Source organism: Oreochromis aureus, linkage group 2, assembly GCF_013358895.1.
Source record: "Oreochromis aureus strain Israel breed Guangdong linkage group 2, ZZ_aureus, whole genome shotgun sequence".
NCBI lineage: Eukaryota > Metazoa > Chordata > Actinopteri > Cichliformes > Cichlidae > Oreochromis > Oreochromis aureus.
The window spans coordinates 3,776,881-3,793,758 of record NC_052943.1 but is presented as its reverse complement, the minus strand read 5'-3'; the positions used below and the strand labels follow the sequence as shown (position 1 = coordinate 3,793,758).

The following is a 16,878-nucleotide window of genomic DNA, read 5'->3' as shown; positions in this document are numbered from 1 at the left end:
GTTTTGTCTACACAGGTGGCAAAAAAACAATACTTAGATCTTTAGGCACTTTGTTACTAGCAGCCTTTTATAAAGTAACATTTGTTTCAGTTTCTTTAGTTGAAGCTACTGAAAAATAAATAACACCGTTTGAAAGACAACGTGGTATTTTTAAAATCATTTGCATAAACTTATCTCCATAAACTGGAGAAGTGGGGAATAAAAGAAGGGGCAGGCCTAAAAACATCAACAGCGCAGATGAACAGTATCTGTAAGTTACACATTCAAGAAACGTCTCAGTGGAAGGGTGTCTGTAAAGAAGCCTTTCTTAAAGCAAGGGAGAAAATACTGAGGTACGCCAAATTACGCAAGAACCTGACTGAAACTTATACATATCTTGTGGACCGTGTGGCTGTCTATTATTATTAGGTGATAATTAAGGATAGAAAATCCATTTCCCAGCAGCACTTAAAGGCAACTTTTTCCGCTACACCGGATATGACGTTTACTTTCAACGGAGCACAACTGCGATTAAGCTAAGTAGTTAGCAATGTCGGGCATTGAGGAAACAGTTGAATCTGTACAAGTTAACGAAGACAAAGAGTTTGATGTAGAGGTCGAGGAGCACATCGAGGATGAATTTGCTGTTGACCCGACTCGATACATATTTTACAGGTAGTGTCTGGTTATCACTTTCTCTTTGGGTGGCTAACTTAGCTTTGGTCGCTCCTCTACCGGTACTTAGTAACTACTCTGTAGCTCGTGTTTGTTATAACGCGGTAATGTTTGATAACTTATAGTTTAATACTAGTTTTGTTAGCGGCTGTCAAAAGTGCACTATAATTATCGTCTTTGTGATGGAAAGCCGGGGGAGTTGCGCTAACAGCCCTCTTTCTAGTAGAAGGTTCAGCTCTGTACGGTTATTCTAGCCAATACCTTCAGAAAGAATAGTACCCAGGTTAATTTGGCGTCCTAACGTTACAGCTTGTCTTAATGATTTCAGTATAAAGTTAAACAGTTATCGCATTTGCAGTTTTTTTTCCCTGCACAAAGGCTTTTTTTGTCGCCCCCTCCAAAGTGTCAGATGACAATCAGCAGCATTGTAATGACTTTGCTGTTTGGGTTTTCTTTTACCCAAGAATAGGAGACCTCCTTGTTTATATGGCGGTAGAAATGGCTGATAAATGCATTGGATGATCACAAAAACGGTGCACACATTCCCCCCAAAGTAGTTAGCTCAGTCAGAGACATTATATCAAGAGATATAATACTCACAGAAGCCTGAATTGAATTTATGGGTGAATTTAGTGACAGCAGACATGGTAGTAGTAAGTTTAATGGTTCTTAAAGCCTTATTTGTGGACCAAAAGCTGGTGACTGGGCTGGTGTAGTAAGGTTTATCTCATGGTTCTTGATTAGCTCAAAGCCTTGGAGAACTTTTGAGGATCCAAAAGCTGGTGACTGGGCTGGTGATTATCTACAATATATTTGTTTCTAGAAGGATCTTGGCCCTGTGTAACTAAATACATTAGCTACTGTCAGGCTGTACTGACAGTTAATCCACCTCCGTGTTTTTGTGTTTCAGAGACAGAAAGGAGTGGGCTGACCTGGAGCCTGTTCCACAGGATGATGGACCAAATCCTGTAGTGAAGATCGCCTACTCGGAAAAGTGTAAGATTGTTAGTGAACCATGGAAGGCTCATAGGGAATTGCAAGACAGCAAGGAAGTGGGTAGAGGGAAAGGTCACTGCAAGATATTAAATGTCTAAGTAGTGATCTTCATCCTGTCATGAAACCATACGATGGGGCTCAAGTGATCACTGAAAGGTTTTATGATTATGAAAATGACATTTGACAATGACAGCAAATATCATTTGCAGTTTGGGACATTTTTGACTGCCAGTACCCTCATCCTAATTTGTAAAAATACCAAAGTAGGTTTTTTTTGTTTGTTTGTCGTTGTTTTTTGGGGGGGGAATAATGGTGTTCCATGCCTCCCATAGATTTCCAAACACTTGGAGAATCATTGCCGTACTGGTGGCGCCTGGCTTTCTTGCTGTACTTTCCTTCCTTCAGGCACATTATGTTGTTTTTTTCCTTTAATATGCCACTTGTCTGTTAAAATCCAAACTATTTCAGATGAAACATGATTGCAGAAGGATTTCATATCTAATGTTCACGTCTTTCTTCCAACAGTCTCAGATGTCTACGACTATTTCCGTGCCCTACTAAAGAATGATGAAAAAACTGAGCGGGCTTTCGCTCTGACTGCAGATGCCATTGACCTAAATGCTGCAAATTACACTGTCTGGTGAGCATTTTGTATGGAAAAGCAGTGCTGATCTTTTGATGTTGTAGCATTTACAAATAATGGAGAAAAGAGCAAAGGAGATGACATTCATAGTTAAGTAGTACTATTTATAGGTAAAGTGCCTCAGGCCAGTCACAATTTTAAAACAGCATCAGAGTATAAAATGTGTTTGTTTTGTTTAGAAATGAGTGTCTTCTGTGAAAATGTAATCTAACATGTGCTGTGGGACTGTCCAGGCACTACAGGCGAGTACTCCTGCAAGCCCTGTCGAAGGACCTAAAGGAGGAGATGAAGTACATTACTAACATTATTGAAGAGCAACCCAAAAACTATCAAGTCTGGTAAGTGCAGTATGTGAATTTATCCAGTGCACAAAGAGAGGAGAGTGGGAGTGGGACATTCCTAAAACGACTCAAGTTTAATGAAAAAGTTGGAAGATAAGGACGGCTTTCCAAACTTCTCCTTCTGCTCCAGGCATCACAGACGTATGGTGGTCGAGTGGTTGAATGACCCCTCAGAGGAACTCCGGTTCATCGCAGACATTCTCAGCCAAGATGCAAAGAACTACCACGCTTGGCAGCACAGACAGTGGGTCATCCAGGTAGGTGTTGCTCTCGGCAGAGTTTGGCTCCAAAGCTGAGGAACGAGATCCAGTTCTCCTCCCACAGCGACGCTCTCTGCCAGACTGACTCCTTCACTGATTAATTTGGTTGGCTGTTTGTGTGTAGTTCGAGTCCCTCTGTGGTCAGTATTTGTATCATGCAATGCGAGGCAATGCACGACACAAACGCTGCACTATGTAACCGCATAAATGCGTTGGATGCCAGCTTAGTTTTCTTATTCGTACCCCAGGAGTACAAACTGTGGGACAACGAGCTGGAGTTTGTGGAGAATCTGTTGGAGGAAGATGTGAGGAACAACTCTGCATGGAACCAGAGGCATTTTGTGATTTCTCACACTACAGGCTTTTCAGATCCAGCTGTAGTGGAGAGAGAGATTCAGTAGGTGCTTTTTTTTCTTGCATTTTTCTAGTGTTGTTTAATTAATTGTAATGTTTAATTGGTGAGGCAATATTAGGTTTATTATATTAAAAATCATCCAATGCCTCACAGCTGACCCCATTAGGTTCAGTAATGTTAGTATATTTAGTGGAGGCTTGAAATTTTTTACCTTCACACGTGAATTCTGAAGTAAGAACTGAGGCGCTAAAAATGTTTGATCGGTGTGACCAAACTATTATTTAGAACCTGTAAACCCCAGTGTGGTTTCTCCAGTTCATGACTACAACCTACACTGGTGCGTGTTAAAATATGATTGTGTTAGAATTTGTATTTTGACACAAAAAAAAGCAGAGCTAGAAGATCTAAAACATGAGACTTTTATTATCCTACAGTTTGTTTTGATCATCCACCCATTCCACATGGTGACAAGTTCACCCAAAATGCACTTTCAGAGGTTTCCTCCATTGAATTATCAGACAAAATTAAGGGTACCATTTAGGGCTGCACGATTAATCGTTAGAAAATCGCGATCTCGATTCATACTTACGTGCGATCTCATTTCCAAATGACAACGATTTTAAAAAAAAAAAGAGAGAGAGAAAGACGATGACGATTGTACCGCATTTTGATCCGGGACCTGCATGAAAACAAGCGCTCACTCTTCCTGCTCAACAAATGACAAGGGCGGAGCCTTATACCACGTGATACAGAAGCTGTGCCGTGTGATGCTCAAATTGGCAGGAAAGAAACAACGGAGAACACGTCAGGGATGACGAGAAAGTGACAGGAGAAAATCCGTCCTGATCAACCACCCAAACATCAATAACGGGAACCTTATACAGCGCTTCCCTATACACGTCGAACTCCCGCAGGCACAAAGAAATTACGGAGGCTATTACTTATCACCTGGCCAAAGATATGGCTCCCATCAACACTGCAAAACGAGGATTTAGGAAAATGATCAACACCCTAGACCAGGGGTCGGCAACCTGCGGACTCCGGAGCCGCATGCGGATCTTTAGTCCTTCTACGACTCCAGCGTGGTTTGGGGAAATAAATAATTTTTGTAAGTAATTAGCTAAAGTCTATTTTATTTATGTTAGTTCTTTTTTTAACTCGTAGTTCTAAATTGGAAGATTATTGTGATATTGAAATATAAATATAAAATTATATTCTATTAGTTTTTGATCGATCAAAATAAGCGTCACACTTGCAGAAGCCGATATACCCGCCGAAACGCCCACCAACCCCAGGTAGGCCAATTATGGATCTTCGGATCCACATTATGTCAGCAGCTGTTCTCCAAAAACAAACACGTTCACGCCTCACAGACGACAGCTTACAGTCGTGCGTAAAGATGAAAGTGACTTTGTACAGCCCCGATCGTACAGCAGACGCTGTGCGCAGAGGTTCAGGAGCGGAAGTCCCATTGTAAACATATCACGGCAGACCCGACTATGTTTCCATGAACACGCTTTTCAGCATCTTTTTATTGACCACTTTTCACACACGGTTGCTTTACGCATACAGCCGGTGTTAAAGCTCGCAGCCCGACACACACCAACACAACAGCATAGGTGGCACAGACGTTAAGGCGGCGAGGCGTGATTGCGGGTACCGCTAAGGTGCGTCTGCCTCCCCTGTAGCGGCGCTGCAGTCCACGCCCCGCTACACATATTAATCAGGTAAAATACATACTTAGGCGGAATTTTGCAAAGTTCAAAATGTGTTAATTACATAAATAAAATGTAATTTTCTCTGTAGCACTTCATGCATTTAAGCAACACACCTTAGTTGTTCACACAAAGCATAAAGGTAAAAAAAAACAATATATACAGTGTTATGTTCATTTTAGATGTCAAAAAGTATTTGCGGCTCCCAGAGTTTTCTTTTGTGTGGAAATCGCGTCCAAATGGCTCTTTGGGTGTTAAAGGTTGCAGACCCCTGCCCTAGACAAACGCTACACAGTGCCGTCCCGCAGCTATTTTTCTATTGTTGCACTACCTGCTCTATACACGCAGTGTCGAGCAACGGTGGAGATGGAATTTCAAGCAGTACAACATTTTGCGGCAAAGACAAAATGTGAGGCATTTATTGTTTTTATGTTTATTTATTGTTTTTATGTTCAGTTTCAACTGTTACGAAGTTGATGTGCAGTTAATAAGTGCAATAAATTTTTATATTGGAAAAGAAAATCATGAGAGAATCGTGATCTCAATTCTAAGCAAAAAAAATCGTGATTCTCATTTTTTGCAAAATCGTGCAGCCCTAGTACCATTGCTTGTTAGAGTGGTTGTAAAGTTGATTTTCAATTTTTAACAGAGCATAAATATGTTTTCTAGCCTTGAAAATGTCATGTGGCTAGCTCCTATACTTGTGAAAGTGTGAGGGCCATCAAGTGCTATAAATAATTTTAATCCACCCCAGTGAACTTTGAGTGCCTGTAATAATAAATTTCCTACATTATAAACTCCTCAAAAGTTGGCTGACCCCTCCAAAAATAATCTAACTGATTGCCTTTAACTACTTCACTCAATCCATACATTTTCTTTAATATGTCTTGGTTTCATAGTCTCTTGTTTAATTTTTGTGTAATTACACAACGACAGTGTAGCACTGTTGATTCATTAGTTTAGACAGGCAGGAGTAAGATAATGTTCCCCTCTCAAATAAAATGGAGCAATTTGTAATATTTAAAAACAATCAGTGTTTATCACTCTTGTATTGCACAAATTCAATAGAGAGTAACCTGCTCATGAATGACCAACAGCAAAACAGCTTGAAACTCACTGGGTAGCATCAGTCTGTACTAGAGATAGTCAATAATCAGCTTCAGTGTAAGAGCTCTGCTGTTCTAACATCAATGTAAATACAGCCCTGAGCAACTAAACTGTAAACATAATGGAACAAACTCTGTTTGACATTGTGCTTAATATTCTAGCTAAAATCTACAGTCGTGTGAAAAAAGCGCTAACACGTCTCTGTTCGCTCCTCTGAAAAGTTCTTGTAGAACCAACTTTAGCAAAAATAACTTAAAGCAGTTGTTTTCTGTTTGAATTTATCAGTCTCCCACATTGTTGTGAATTAATTTTGGCCCACTCTTCTTTACTGTGACTGGAGCATTGCACCGCCTTAATTCTTTTCTTTTTCAGCCATTCGGTTGTAGATTTGCTTCTGTGCTTGGGATCACTATCCTGTTGTTTGACACAATATCAGCCAAAGTCTGGCAAACAGCCTCATATTTGACTCTAGAATACTTTGATATACAGAGGAGTTCATAGTCCACTCAATAAGTGCAAGGTGCCCGGGTCCTGTGGCTATAAAACAAGCCCAAATCCCCAGCCCTCCACCACTTTTCTTCACACTTAGCATGAGGTGTTTGTTTTGCTTTTACTCTCAGGAACTTTAACATGTTTTTTGCACTTGGGTGTTTTTGGAATTTCTTTGAGCATTGCAAGGTCTGACCTTGCTGGGATATCCACTGCTCCAGACCAGGAAACTGCCAAAACTCTGCTGTTGTAAGAATGACTGGGATGTTTCAGTGTGCCATCTCAAGAAATATACAATAAATAGTGTGCTATAGGAACGTCAAAAACTCAAGATTTAGTCATTAAAATCACTTCCGACAACTTAAAACAGAAGCAAATATCAGAAAATCCAAATATTTAAGTACACTTTTTGGAAGTCTCTCTCTCTCTCTCTCTCTCTCTCTCTCTCTCTCTCTCTCTCCCATTGCACTGTGTGATTCATTTAATTACAGTGATATGAATACATACATGTTTCTGTACCCTCAGCATTGTTCCTGCTTCAGTTATGCAACTGCATTCATTCTTCTGCTGTTCCTCCCTTTGTGTCAGATATTGCCTGAACCAGATCAGGAAGGCTCCCCATAATGAAAGTGCATGGAATTATTTGAAAGGGTAAGATGCAAATCACAGTGTAAATGATCCTATGCGTGTTTACCTGTAAGGCCCAAACATGCTGACATTTTCTCACTAGAATATTTCACTGTGCCATCCTCAGACATTCAATATATAGCACGCTACAGGGAGCTTGAGAAATGGTTATTAAAAATGGAAAAGCTCACTGCCAGTATCCTCTCTTATTTCCTTCTTTTTCCCCCCCCCCAAGGATGCTGCAAGACCGAGGTCTGTCATCTCAGCCAGGTCTGCTGGAGAGGGTGCTGGAGCTAAAGGAGACACATTGTTCACCTTACCTTCTAGCATTTCTGTTTGATTGCTATGAGGATGCCTTAGAGAACATCACCCAAAAAGAAAAGGTAGAAGAGGAGGAGCAAAAGGAAACTTTAAGAAAGGCTCTAGAAGTAAGTCCTTAAGCATACTTAGAAATAAAAGTTTACACCCAATGTTGTTCTTGTGAAACTGGAGATCTGAAACAATGCTGTTGTGCTTTGTTGTCTTCCTTTGAAGATTTGTCGACTACTGGCACAGGAGAAGGACACCATCCGTAAAGAGTACTGGGAGTTTTTGGGACGTTCTTTAAGGAACAAATATGGAAACGGTGCTCTCTCTGATGAGCCCATGGCAGAAAATCCTGAGCCATCCATCTCAGCATCACAGTCGCAGGAGGCTAGCTAGGTCTCCTGGGGACTCGCACCATTTCCACTCCCTGCCCTGCTTCATCGCTGCCCTGCTGTCCGCAGAATCAACTCCTGGAGCTTGATATTACTGTAAATGGCTATAATTTATATTTCTGAACAAGGTTTGAGAAATAACCACAGACATAAGGTCACCTAGAGTCTGAAATACACGTGACAGCTGCATCAGAAAGTCTTTAAAAGAATGAGGGAGTTAAGTTTTGTCTCACACCTGGAAGTGAGTCTTTTAGCCAGTATATCATCAGCTTTAGATTTATTAACTGGCTGTTCTTCTTCTTTGTTTCAACTTGAATATGTGTTTTGTATGTTGTCATGGATTCAGCTGCACCCCTGTGAGTGTGACATTTATGTTGTTTTACAGCTTTTTGTTATTTTTAATTCATGGAACTGACATGTTAGTGACCGGACTTCAAAGTAAGACTTCATTTGGACTTTTGGTTACATGCAAACCCATTTTTCACATAAATATAAAGGAAAATATTTGTTTTGGACGGGGAATTCATCTGCTTGTGTTTTACGGAAAGATGAGAAATATAAGTTTGGAATAACAGCAGTGACATGTTGTGTTGTCTTTTTTTGTGGGAATGAAGCAAGTTGAGATTAAAAGCAGTCATATGCTGCTGCTTATTTTCAAATCTATACTGCTCCCTTTAAATGAGACACTTTTTAGTTTGATTTTTTTCTGTTTGGTCCTCTGAACTTTGCAGCCTGTGTATTGACACTCACAGCCTCATGTCCTGACCTCCCTTGGAGCGAGGAAATGGATTTACTCCACTAGATGCAGCTGTTTCTACTTCTGCTGACACTACAACACAATCTGTCCCCTTACAGTCTCTGACCGAGCAGCCAGTGTTCCAGCTGTGCGTAATTACAGCTTCTGTGCATCGTTGACATTAGAGCAGCGCTACTTGCGTAGTGTGGTGAACCCTGTGATCAGCACGGTCACGTCATCAGCGCTTGGCAAACGAGTGCAGTTGGTGCCCATTCAGAGAGAGTGTAACCCAGCTTACTGTTATTGCTACAATTTATAGGTGATTGCTAAGCATGTTGCATTCAGGCAATCAGGATCATTAACGTGTGCACGAGATTGTGCCTTGAAAATGTGGCTGTGCAAAACTGTCAGATTTTAAAAAATCAAAAGAGCTACAGTGCTTTGCAAAAGTTTGAGCCACCATTCCTTTCTTTATGTGTTCCTCCCAGGGACCCAGACTTATTGTTTGAAGTAGTTTCAGCTATTTTCAGAGGAATATTACAGTATTTTATTTTCCACTGACCTGTGAAACATTCAAGCACAAAAAAGCGCCTAATGCAAGGGGATGATGTCTATACAGAACAGACAAGTTGGCAAAAAAACATTTACATTGTATCTTTAGGCACTTTTTACTCGCAGCTGCATTTCAGCCAGTCGTGTTGGGGATCTCATCCAAGTTGATGGATTTCTAAACATAGTAAAAGTACCATCTGTAAAGCATGTGATTGGCAGCAGCTTCATTCTTCAGCATGACAATGATTCCAAACACACTGACAATGCAGTAAAAAGATACCTGGATAGAAAAGCACACAATGGAACAGTCAGTCATGGATTTGCCTCCCCAGCGTCCGGACCTCAACATTACTGAAGCAGTGTGGGATCATCTTTACAGCACAGAACAAAAAAGCAGCCAACATCCAAAGAAGAGCTCTGAATGTCCTTCAGGAAGCCTGGAGAACTATTCCTGAAGACTACTCAAGGTAAATACAGGAGAGCTTAGCTAAGAGTTCATGTTAGGTTGGAGAATAAAGGTGGTTATACTAAATATTGACTTTCACACTTATTGGAACTGTATAAACTCTGTTTTTGCCTTAGATACTGTATTTCCGTGAATGTTTTCACGTGTTTCAATAAACTGTTAGCACCTTCTCCCCATTTTCATAGCAAAACACAAAGAAATGAGGGTGTCTCGAGACTTTTGGACAGTACCGTACATGCTTAATCTGTAAGTAATTTGTAACAGGAAATGAAGGACAATGACTATATAAATCATATTAAAAATAAGAGAGCAGTTTTAGATGAAATGTTCAAACAGATACAGTTGTTTGGCCAGCCCTTATTTTACACCCTTCAGAAGCCTCTCTGAGGGTTAAGACCTGATTTTAGGGTCAAAGCTCTAAAGGGTTTTAATAAAACTTTGGGGTAAGAGACTTTGGGGATGCATGCCCTCACAGCAATAGCCAAGCAAACAGACCTCCGTGTGTATGTTTGCTCCTTCCTCTACACACAGAATGGAGCAGGCACTCTTTGGGGAAATTCTGGTAGTAGAAAACAACTTTCATCCAAAATGTGACAACCACTCATTTAAACTACCTCAAACTTGGCACCACACTTACTCTGGTCCCCAGCAATACACCCATGAAGTTTAAAGTGCAATGAAATGAAAGGTGCTTGAGATAGGTGAAGAACAGGCTTACAGTTTCCACCTTTTTTGCTTAACAAAAAAATGAGTCTCTTTCTAACTTTGGGCCAATCTGCAGGACAGTAAAAGAGCTGCCAAGTTAAACCAGGCAACGAGACAATCCCGGCAGCTGAGTATGCATATTAGCCACATTGTTTCAACTTATTAAGAAAAACAGATCAGGTACCTGCTGCATCACTTCCAGCATTGTTTGAATGAGAGTGCTCCCTAGTGGTTAAACCCAGAACAAAAAAACAAGCAGGGGTTCCAGGCAGTGTGTAATTAAAATACTAATTAAACCCACCACAAGTCCAAACAAACCGCACACTGTTAAATACAGGTGAAGCAGACAGAAGGCCTGCAGCCAAACATTTGCCTTCTGTTTCGGTGTCCATATGCTATGTCCATAACAGCAGTTGTGGTAAAGGCTTGTGGAGCCACTGTCTACTTTTTTAAAATGCATGCACAGACTCAGTGGATTAACAGGAGACCGCTGTATCCATGTAGAGTCCTGGACGAGGTCCAGATCGGTTCTGAGACATCTGCTTCTTTTAGCGGAAAAGGAAAGGCGGCTAATCCTGTGTGGGATTCTGCAGCCTCTCTGTTCATCAAGACACCAGCCACGTGTTTGTTTTACATCAAAACATCAGAGAACTGATATTAAGCACATGTAGGATTTTTCTTTTTCCTTGCATGTGCACATGAATGTTGTATTGTTACAATGTAATTCAAAACAGGAAACAGACAGTAGAATCTGAGATGAAAGGAGCCCGCAAGTGTGACAAAAACAGTGTCAGAATGACTCGTGACATTTCTGTCACTGTTTTAACACTTCTGGAAGACACACGTTGAATGTGTAATCATTTTTCCCTGCAGCGTGAACATCTGAAAATAAAGTCTGGAAAGTTAAAAAAGAAAAGACTGTAGAGAAAATCAATGAAAGTCAATGAATGAATTAAGTAAATGTGTAAAAAGTAGAAGAATGGAAAGATGGGAATATTTGTAGTGACATACATGAACTGATAAACTGAGCATGAAGTCAAGCTCCACCAGTCCTGGCAGATCAGCTGATGTCTTGCTATAGCAACTAATAGCTCAGGTTACATCCTACCAACACGTTGGTTATTTAAGTCACCAAATGTCCGTCTCAGTCTTAAAAATCATCTATCAGTCAGAATCTAATTGCAGGCATTTTCATAAATTGTGTTGCATTTTCAGATGCACAAAACTAATTGGACAAACTAATGTAATTGTAAGTATAAGGATGTTTTTAATAACTGGATGAACATTAGTTGCAATCAGTGGATGTCTAAAGCTGACATTACCATGAAAACAACAATCCTCAGCTCCCCATGAAACCACTCGGTCCAGTTCTTTAAGCCTCTGAAAATGATGCACTATGTATAAAAATGTCTCTGATTCTCAAACAGTTAATAGAGCACTTTTATTAAGATCCTTGAATTAAAGCTGAAGGTCTGCACTTCAATCACACATTGATTGTTAGATTTAAAGCCACTGTGGTGGGGTACAGAAGCACAATGACAACATAATGTATCGCTGTCCAATGATGATCCTATGAATTTAACTGTATGTGTTTTTATTCATGCCTGCTCAGCGCTGTGCTGCTCTCAGAACAGCACTAAGCTGCCAAATATAGATTAAATTAAGTAGAAAAAATCTTCTTTTGACTAGAGTGATTCTCCTCTAAATTAACTGATGCTCACACCACCAAGTAGACTTATCTACCATTATATATACAATTAAAGAACTTATCTCGCAGTTAACTTGCACTGCGAGGAAACGAAAACATCTGTAAAGTGGCCACTGAATTAAAACCAATGGTGTATAGTGTTATTCTCCTTTTCAGCACTATAAAACTGTTTTTCCTCACTACACCCTTGAAGCTCTCAGCCTTCCAAAAATGCTAAATTTGCTGCTGTAAACCTGTCTGTCATTTCTTTATTCAGTTACGAACAGTAATGTGTGTCTAACGCTAAAAATGATGTTACATCTACATCTAATCCTTCCTAATCCAGAAATCCTGGACCGCAAAACTGGACTCATCTTCAGCTGGTGGCGTAAAAGCAGCTCGAACATCAAAGTGAAGAAGTGCATAGAAAAACACATTTTTAATCGGGTCACATTTGAAGAATCCTTCTGAAGTCACAAAGGCCGGCTACGAGCGTTGTCTCTCGAGCATCTTGCAGTCTCGGGAGAAAGCCTAAGGTCAGCTGTCTGCCCCTTTTCTATATGCTGTGCTGGCGTGGTGCTGGTGCAGTAATTTCTTCCACCTGCATCTCTTTTCTCTAACAGCCTCACATTTACAGTCTCTTAAATGTCTGATGCAGTTTCCTTATATAAAGAGGTGGGCTACAAGACAGAAGGAAAACCCTGGATTGGGTGTAGCTTCTCCTAAGTCCTCTGTTGCATCATTTTAAATGATTCCACACAGTTTTATTATTTGGTGACACTTCTGCACTCAATTTATCTGGTAATGAAAAACGTTTACTTCCTCTGGCTACAACGGTTTCGACAAGAACGAGCGGAAAGACCCTCATTTGTTCTGTGAAAGAAACCGAGTAGGAGGATTTTGAATATTTTAAAATGATCAACGACAAAGATGCTTTGTGCAAACATAACAATATCAAAGTGATCTGCAGCATAATTTTGCAAATACACTGCAGTGTGGAGCAGTGTTTTCACTTGCATTGGACGATGCTATCATCTTCAGCAGGACTTTATTTGTATTCTTTGGATGCCTGAAATAAACTCCTACGTAGACTGTGCTTTACCCTCATCATTACATTGCCTCTTACCTTCACCTCCTCCTGCTCACTAATGAATCTCACTAATGTAATCTGATCATCATCGTTACCATCGCCATCATCTGTATGGATTTCCATTAACATAAATACCACTATAAATCCTCTTTAAGGTTCAGCACAACAATTTCAGCAATGGTGCTAAATGGGGAAGAATTATACTTACAGTATTAACAGGTTTCAGTGTGTGCTCCCTCCAGTCCAGCCAGTCAGTGTCTGAATTATTTATAATTTACCTCGTTATTTTTCATTTGTTTACATATTATAGCACAACACGCATTTGTGATTTAAGCCTGTGTATTTCCTGGCTTAAAAAGTGAAAATGTTTTTTTGGTACCTTAACTCAAAGAAAAATCTACTTTGCAGTTCTTTGATTAAAAGTCAGAGGAAACTAAATATATATGCAGTTGTGCAGTGAAGGGTATAATTAGATGAAGCAGCACTAAATTAAATGACCAGGGGAAAGGTTTGAAGTTAAATTGACTTTTGATTCAGATTAAATTATAACAATGGTGCTATTAACATCAGGAACATCAGAAGGAATAGTGGTGATGCTGGTGGTTACTTTTCACACATTCATTTCTGACTTTATTGTTAATAAAACATGCATGAAGTTTCCCAAAGACTGAGATTCTCCTAAATAAAACAATCCAAGTGAAACTTTAAGGGTAATGGTACTCTTAACCAAGGTCAATAAGTCAGGAAGTACCTTAGAGACCCATTATTTCAGTGAGATGTTATTTTCCATAAAATGCCAAAAGTGCCCACAAATCTCACTTAAAGCTGCTTTGTTGTCGTTTCTGGCCACAAGGGGGCAGTAGCTCAACCTCAAAACTGCACTACAGCAGCTAGCTCCATATATTTATGATATGGCAGGTTTTTTTTTTTATTACACCAGATGCCCTTCCTGTCCCCTACCTATGATCAAACCAGGGATAGTATGCTTGTTAGATACTATCCTGTGGAGCCTCTAATCCTGATATAAAGTTCATAAAAATCAAGCAGGAAACAGAAGGAAAGGGATAAATAAGTTCAAACTTCCACTTTGATGGAATCATTTGGACCTCATCTTCAGCCACGCCTGCTCGTCTGTTTTGGCATCTACAAAAGCTAAATGGCATTTGTTTGCTGCTCCTCAGGCTTTATGCATCATCATCCAACCTCTGCACCTTGTATTTTACACAGTAAAGCCCCGCACAAACACACATACACAAACACCCATACCACTCGAAACTGACCTCCAGTGACGCCAACAAACACAAAACTGAGCTCATTTTAAATGAAATGCTTTCTATTTTCCTCCACTGAGCACCCCCCTCCCCACCCACCCCAGTGACAGACTAAACATTATTTGATTTGTTAAGGAGTATTCAGCTTTATCACTGGAACCCTTTTCTTGGGCTTCTTGTAAGGGATGTTATTATTCATTTGGAGTCGAGCCCAGTGTCTGCACACAGATCAGTTTGTCTACACTGGGTTCTCGCTCTGTTCATCAGGTAACATTTGCTGCTTTTGTTTTCAGTCTGTTTCGGGTGGGTACTGGAAGCCCACAGTGGGTTTATCTGAGGTTTTCTGCTGGCGACATGAAGCTGCAGCAGCTCTAAAGAACGTCAATAAGAGAAGAAGCTTCACGCTGGCAAATGAAAATTACTCGAAAAAAAGCAAACGATATCTTCCACACAGTCATTTGATACATTGTTGATATGAATACTATGATACTCTCACCAGCTGACTGCCTCACTTCTCTGTTCCTAATGCTCCCGCCTATTTGACAAACCCTGTCCCCTGTCTGATCTAGGTCTGACAGGTTTTCACCCTTGGTATTGAATTTATTTTTCAGAGTCAGTTCCTCTTTAGAAGAAACATTGTTGAGTCCCTCCCAGCTCCAGCCATCAACAGCAGCGGCTGCTTTAGATTCATTAATATTTATAGGCTAACACAGGATTTTACAGGCCGACCTGTCGCGGCTGTTGTAACTGCTGCTGTAAAACTGCATCTTAGATGCCGAAGCACTCCCTTCACAGCTGACTCTTGGCACAGCTGAAGCAATCGAGCCTAAATGCTCTCTCTCACACACACACACACACACACACACACACACACACACACACACACACACACACACACACACACACACACAGAACGACTTGTAGTGATTTAAGTTGAAAATCTGCTCTTGGAGGAGAAGGCTGATTTTTTATTATTATTATTATAATGCTGGGGATCTATCTGCAGTTCTTTGTGTGGCATTTTTCCCTATAAACCATATAGTAATAACATTCAGACAGCCCTCTACATTAAAATGAAGCCAATTTCAGGTCTTTCTGCCATGTAGGTGAGAGGTGATCCTATTCATTAAGGTTAGAGCCACTTTCCCCTTCAGTAACAGTGTCTTCCAGGTCTGTGACCATGAGGGAAATGGCCTGTGTTAAGGAGGTGAGCAGGGCTCACCTTGTGCTCTGATGAAAGACATATGCTATTAACAACCTCTGCCTCATCACTTTTATCGGGCAATTGAATCCAGTAGTTTTCCTTCACATTAAAGTGCAGGCTCCTTACCTGTGGCTGCTCACACTGTGAGTGAAGTGAAGCCATTTTCTGCGATGCCCTGGTCCAAGTTTATTTGTATAGCTCTTAATCACAGTTACAAAAGGCTTCGCAACGCCCACATTATGGAACAACAAATGTGAAAAATGGGTTTGAATATGCTGCCACACAAAGCATGGCTCAAATACAATGCTTTAACAGAAGGAAGGACTCTGAGCTGTGGGTTTTATTGCTCATGTATGGACTGGATAAGAAGTGACAGAGAGACTCGTTAAGCGGTGGGTTATATGCTCCCCAGGAAACTTTGAGCTTCAGACGCTTCGTTTTCTGTGTTTTGATTCTCCAGCTTGTGCCTTTTCTGCTTCAGTTTTGTATCTATGCCTGTGGTGACCGGGCCAGTCAGTCAGGTTGTTGCTGCTGATGGTGTCAACATCACTGAAACACACTGCCAGCAAGCAAGCCTGCCAATCAATCAGCCAATCAGCAGCTTATCAGCTCATCATTCACAGCATCTTTTCTTATCTGCAAACCTATGCAAAGTAGTAATGACCTAATTAGAGTGACACTCACACTTGCTGGCAGCTGTGCTGGTACAGTCAATGAGGTGGCTCATTGTGATGAATGGATGGGCGAAGGCTTTCCCTGGTGGAATTCTCCCACCTGCACTCGTCAAACATTTGGTTAATTAAGTCAAGAACTTGCGCTCGTCCGCTGAGAGTTTTCACAACCAGATAAAATGAAGTGGAAACAACTCAGCTCCAAGAACCGGCAATGTTTTTACAGCAGGTCACACAGTTGAATCATTTTGCATATCCTTGAACTTTTTCACGATTTTTTTTTTTTTTTTTTTTTACATTTCATTATTAGCCAGCTCCGATTCAATGACTCCAATTTGTTTTCACTAAATGAATGTCACTCGGCCACTTTGCTCCCAAAACGCCTCAAATGCCATTGGCATGAAATTCTGTTGTGATATTTACTTTGCTCATGGATGACAAAGATGATCAATCTTAGTGACCACAGTGGTGTCATATCTCCACGCTTTAGTGCCAAAAATGTTTTTGGGTTTTAGGTAATAAAAATGACTCAGCATATATTTGGATTCGTTATCATGAAATCTGGTTCACGTCCTCCTCATGATTACACACACACACACACACACACACAC

The 16,878-nt window shown here is 40.5% G+C and overlaps 1 protein-coding gene across 1 annotated transcript; it reads left to right on the top strand.

Annotated features, from left to right (window-relative positions):
- The first annotated feature begins 434 nt into the window (after nt 1-434).
- Nucleotides 435-8,466, top strand: fnta (farnesyltransferase, CAAX box, alpha). The gene is made up of 9 exons (XM_031751465.2): nt 435-654; nt 1,565-1,650; nt 2,176-2,290; nt 2,527-2,631; nt 2,765-2,891; nt 3,143-3,291; nt 7,149-7,211; nt 7,423-7,615; nt 7,722-8,466. The coding sequence occupies exons 1-9, from the start codon at nt 530-532 to the stop codon at nt 7,887-7,889; spliced, it is 1,131 nt and encodes a 376-aa protein (XP_031607325.1). The 5' UTR covers nt 435-529; the 3' UTR covers nt 7,890-8,466.
- Nucleotides 8,467-16,878: the final 8,412 nt, after the last annotated feature.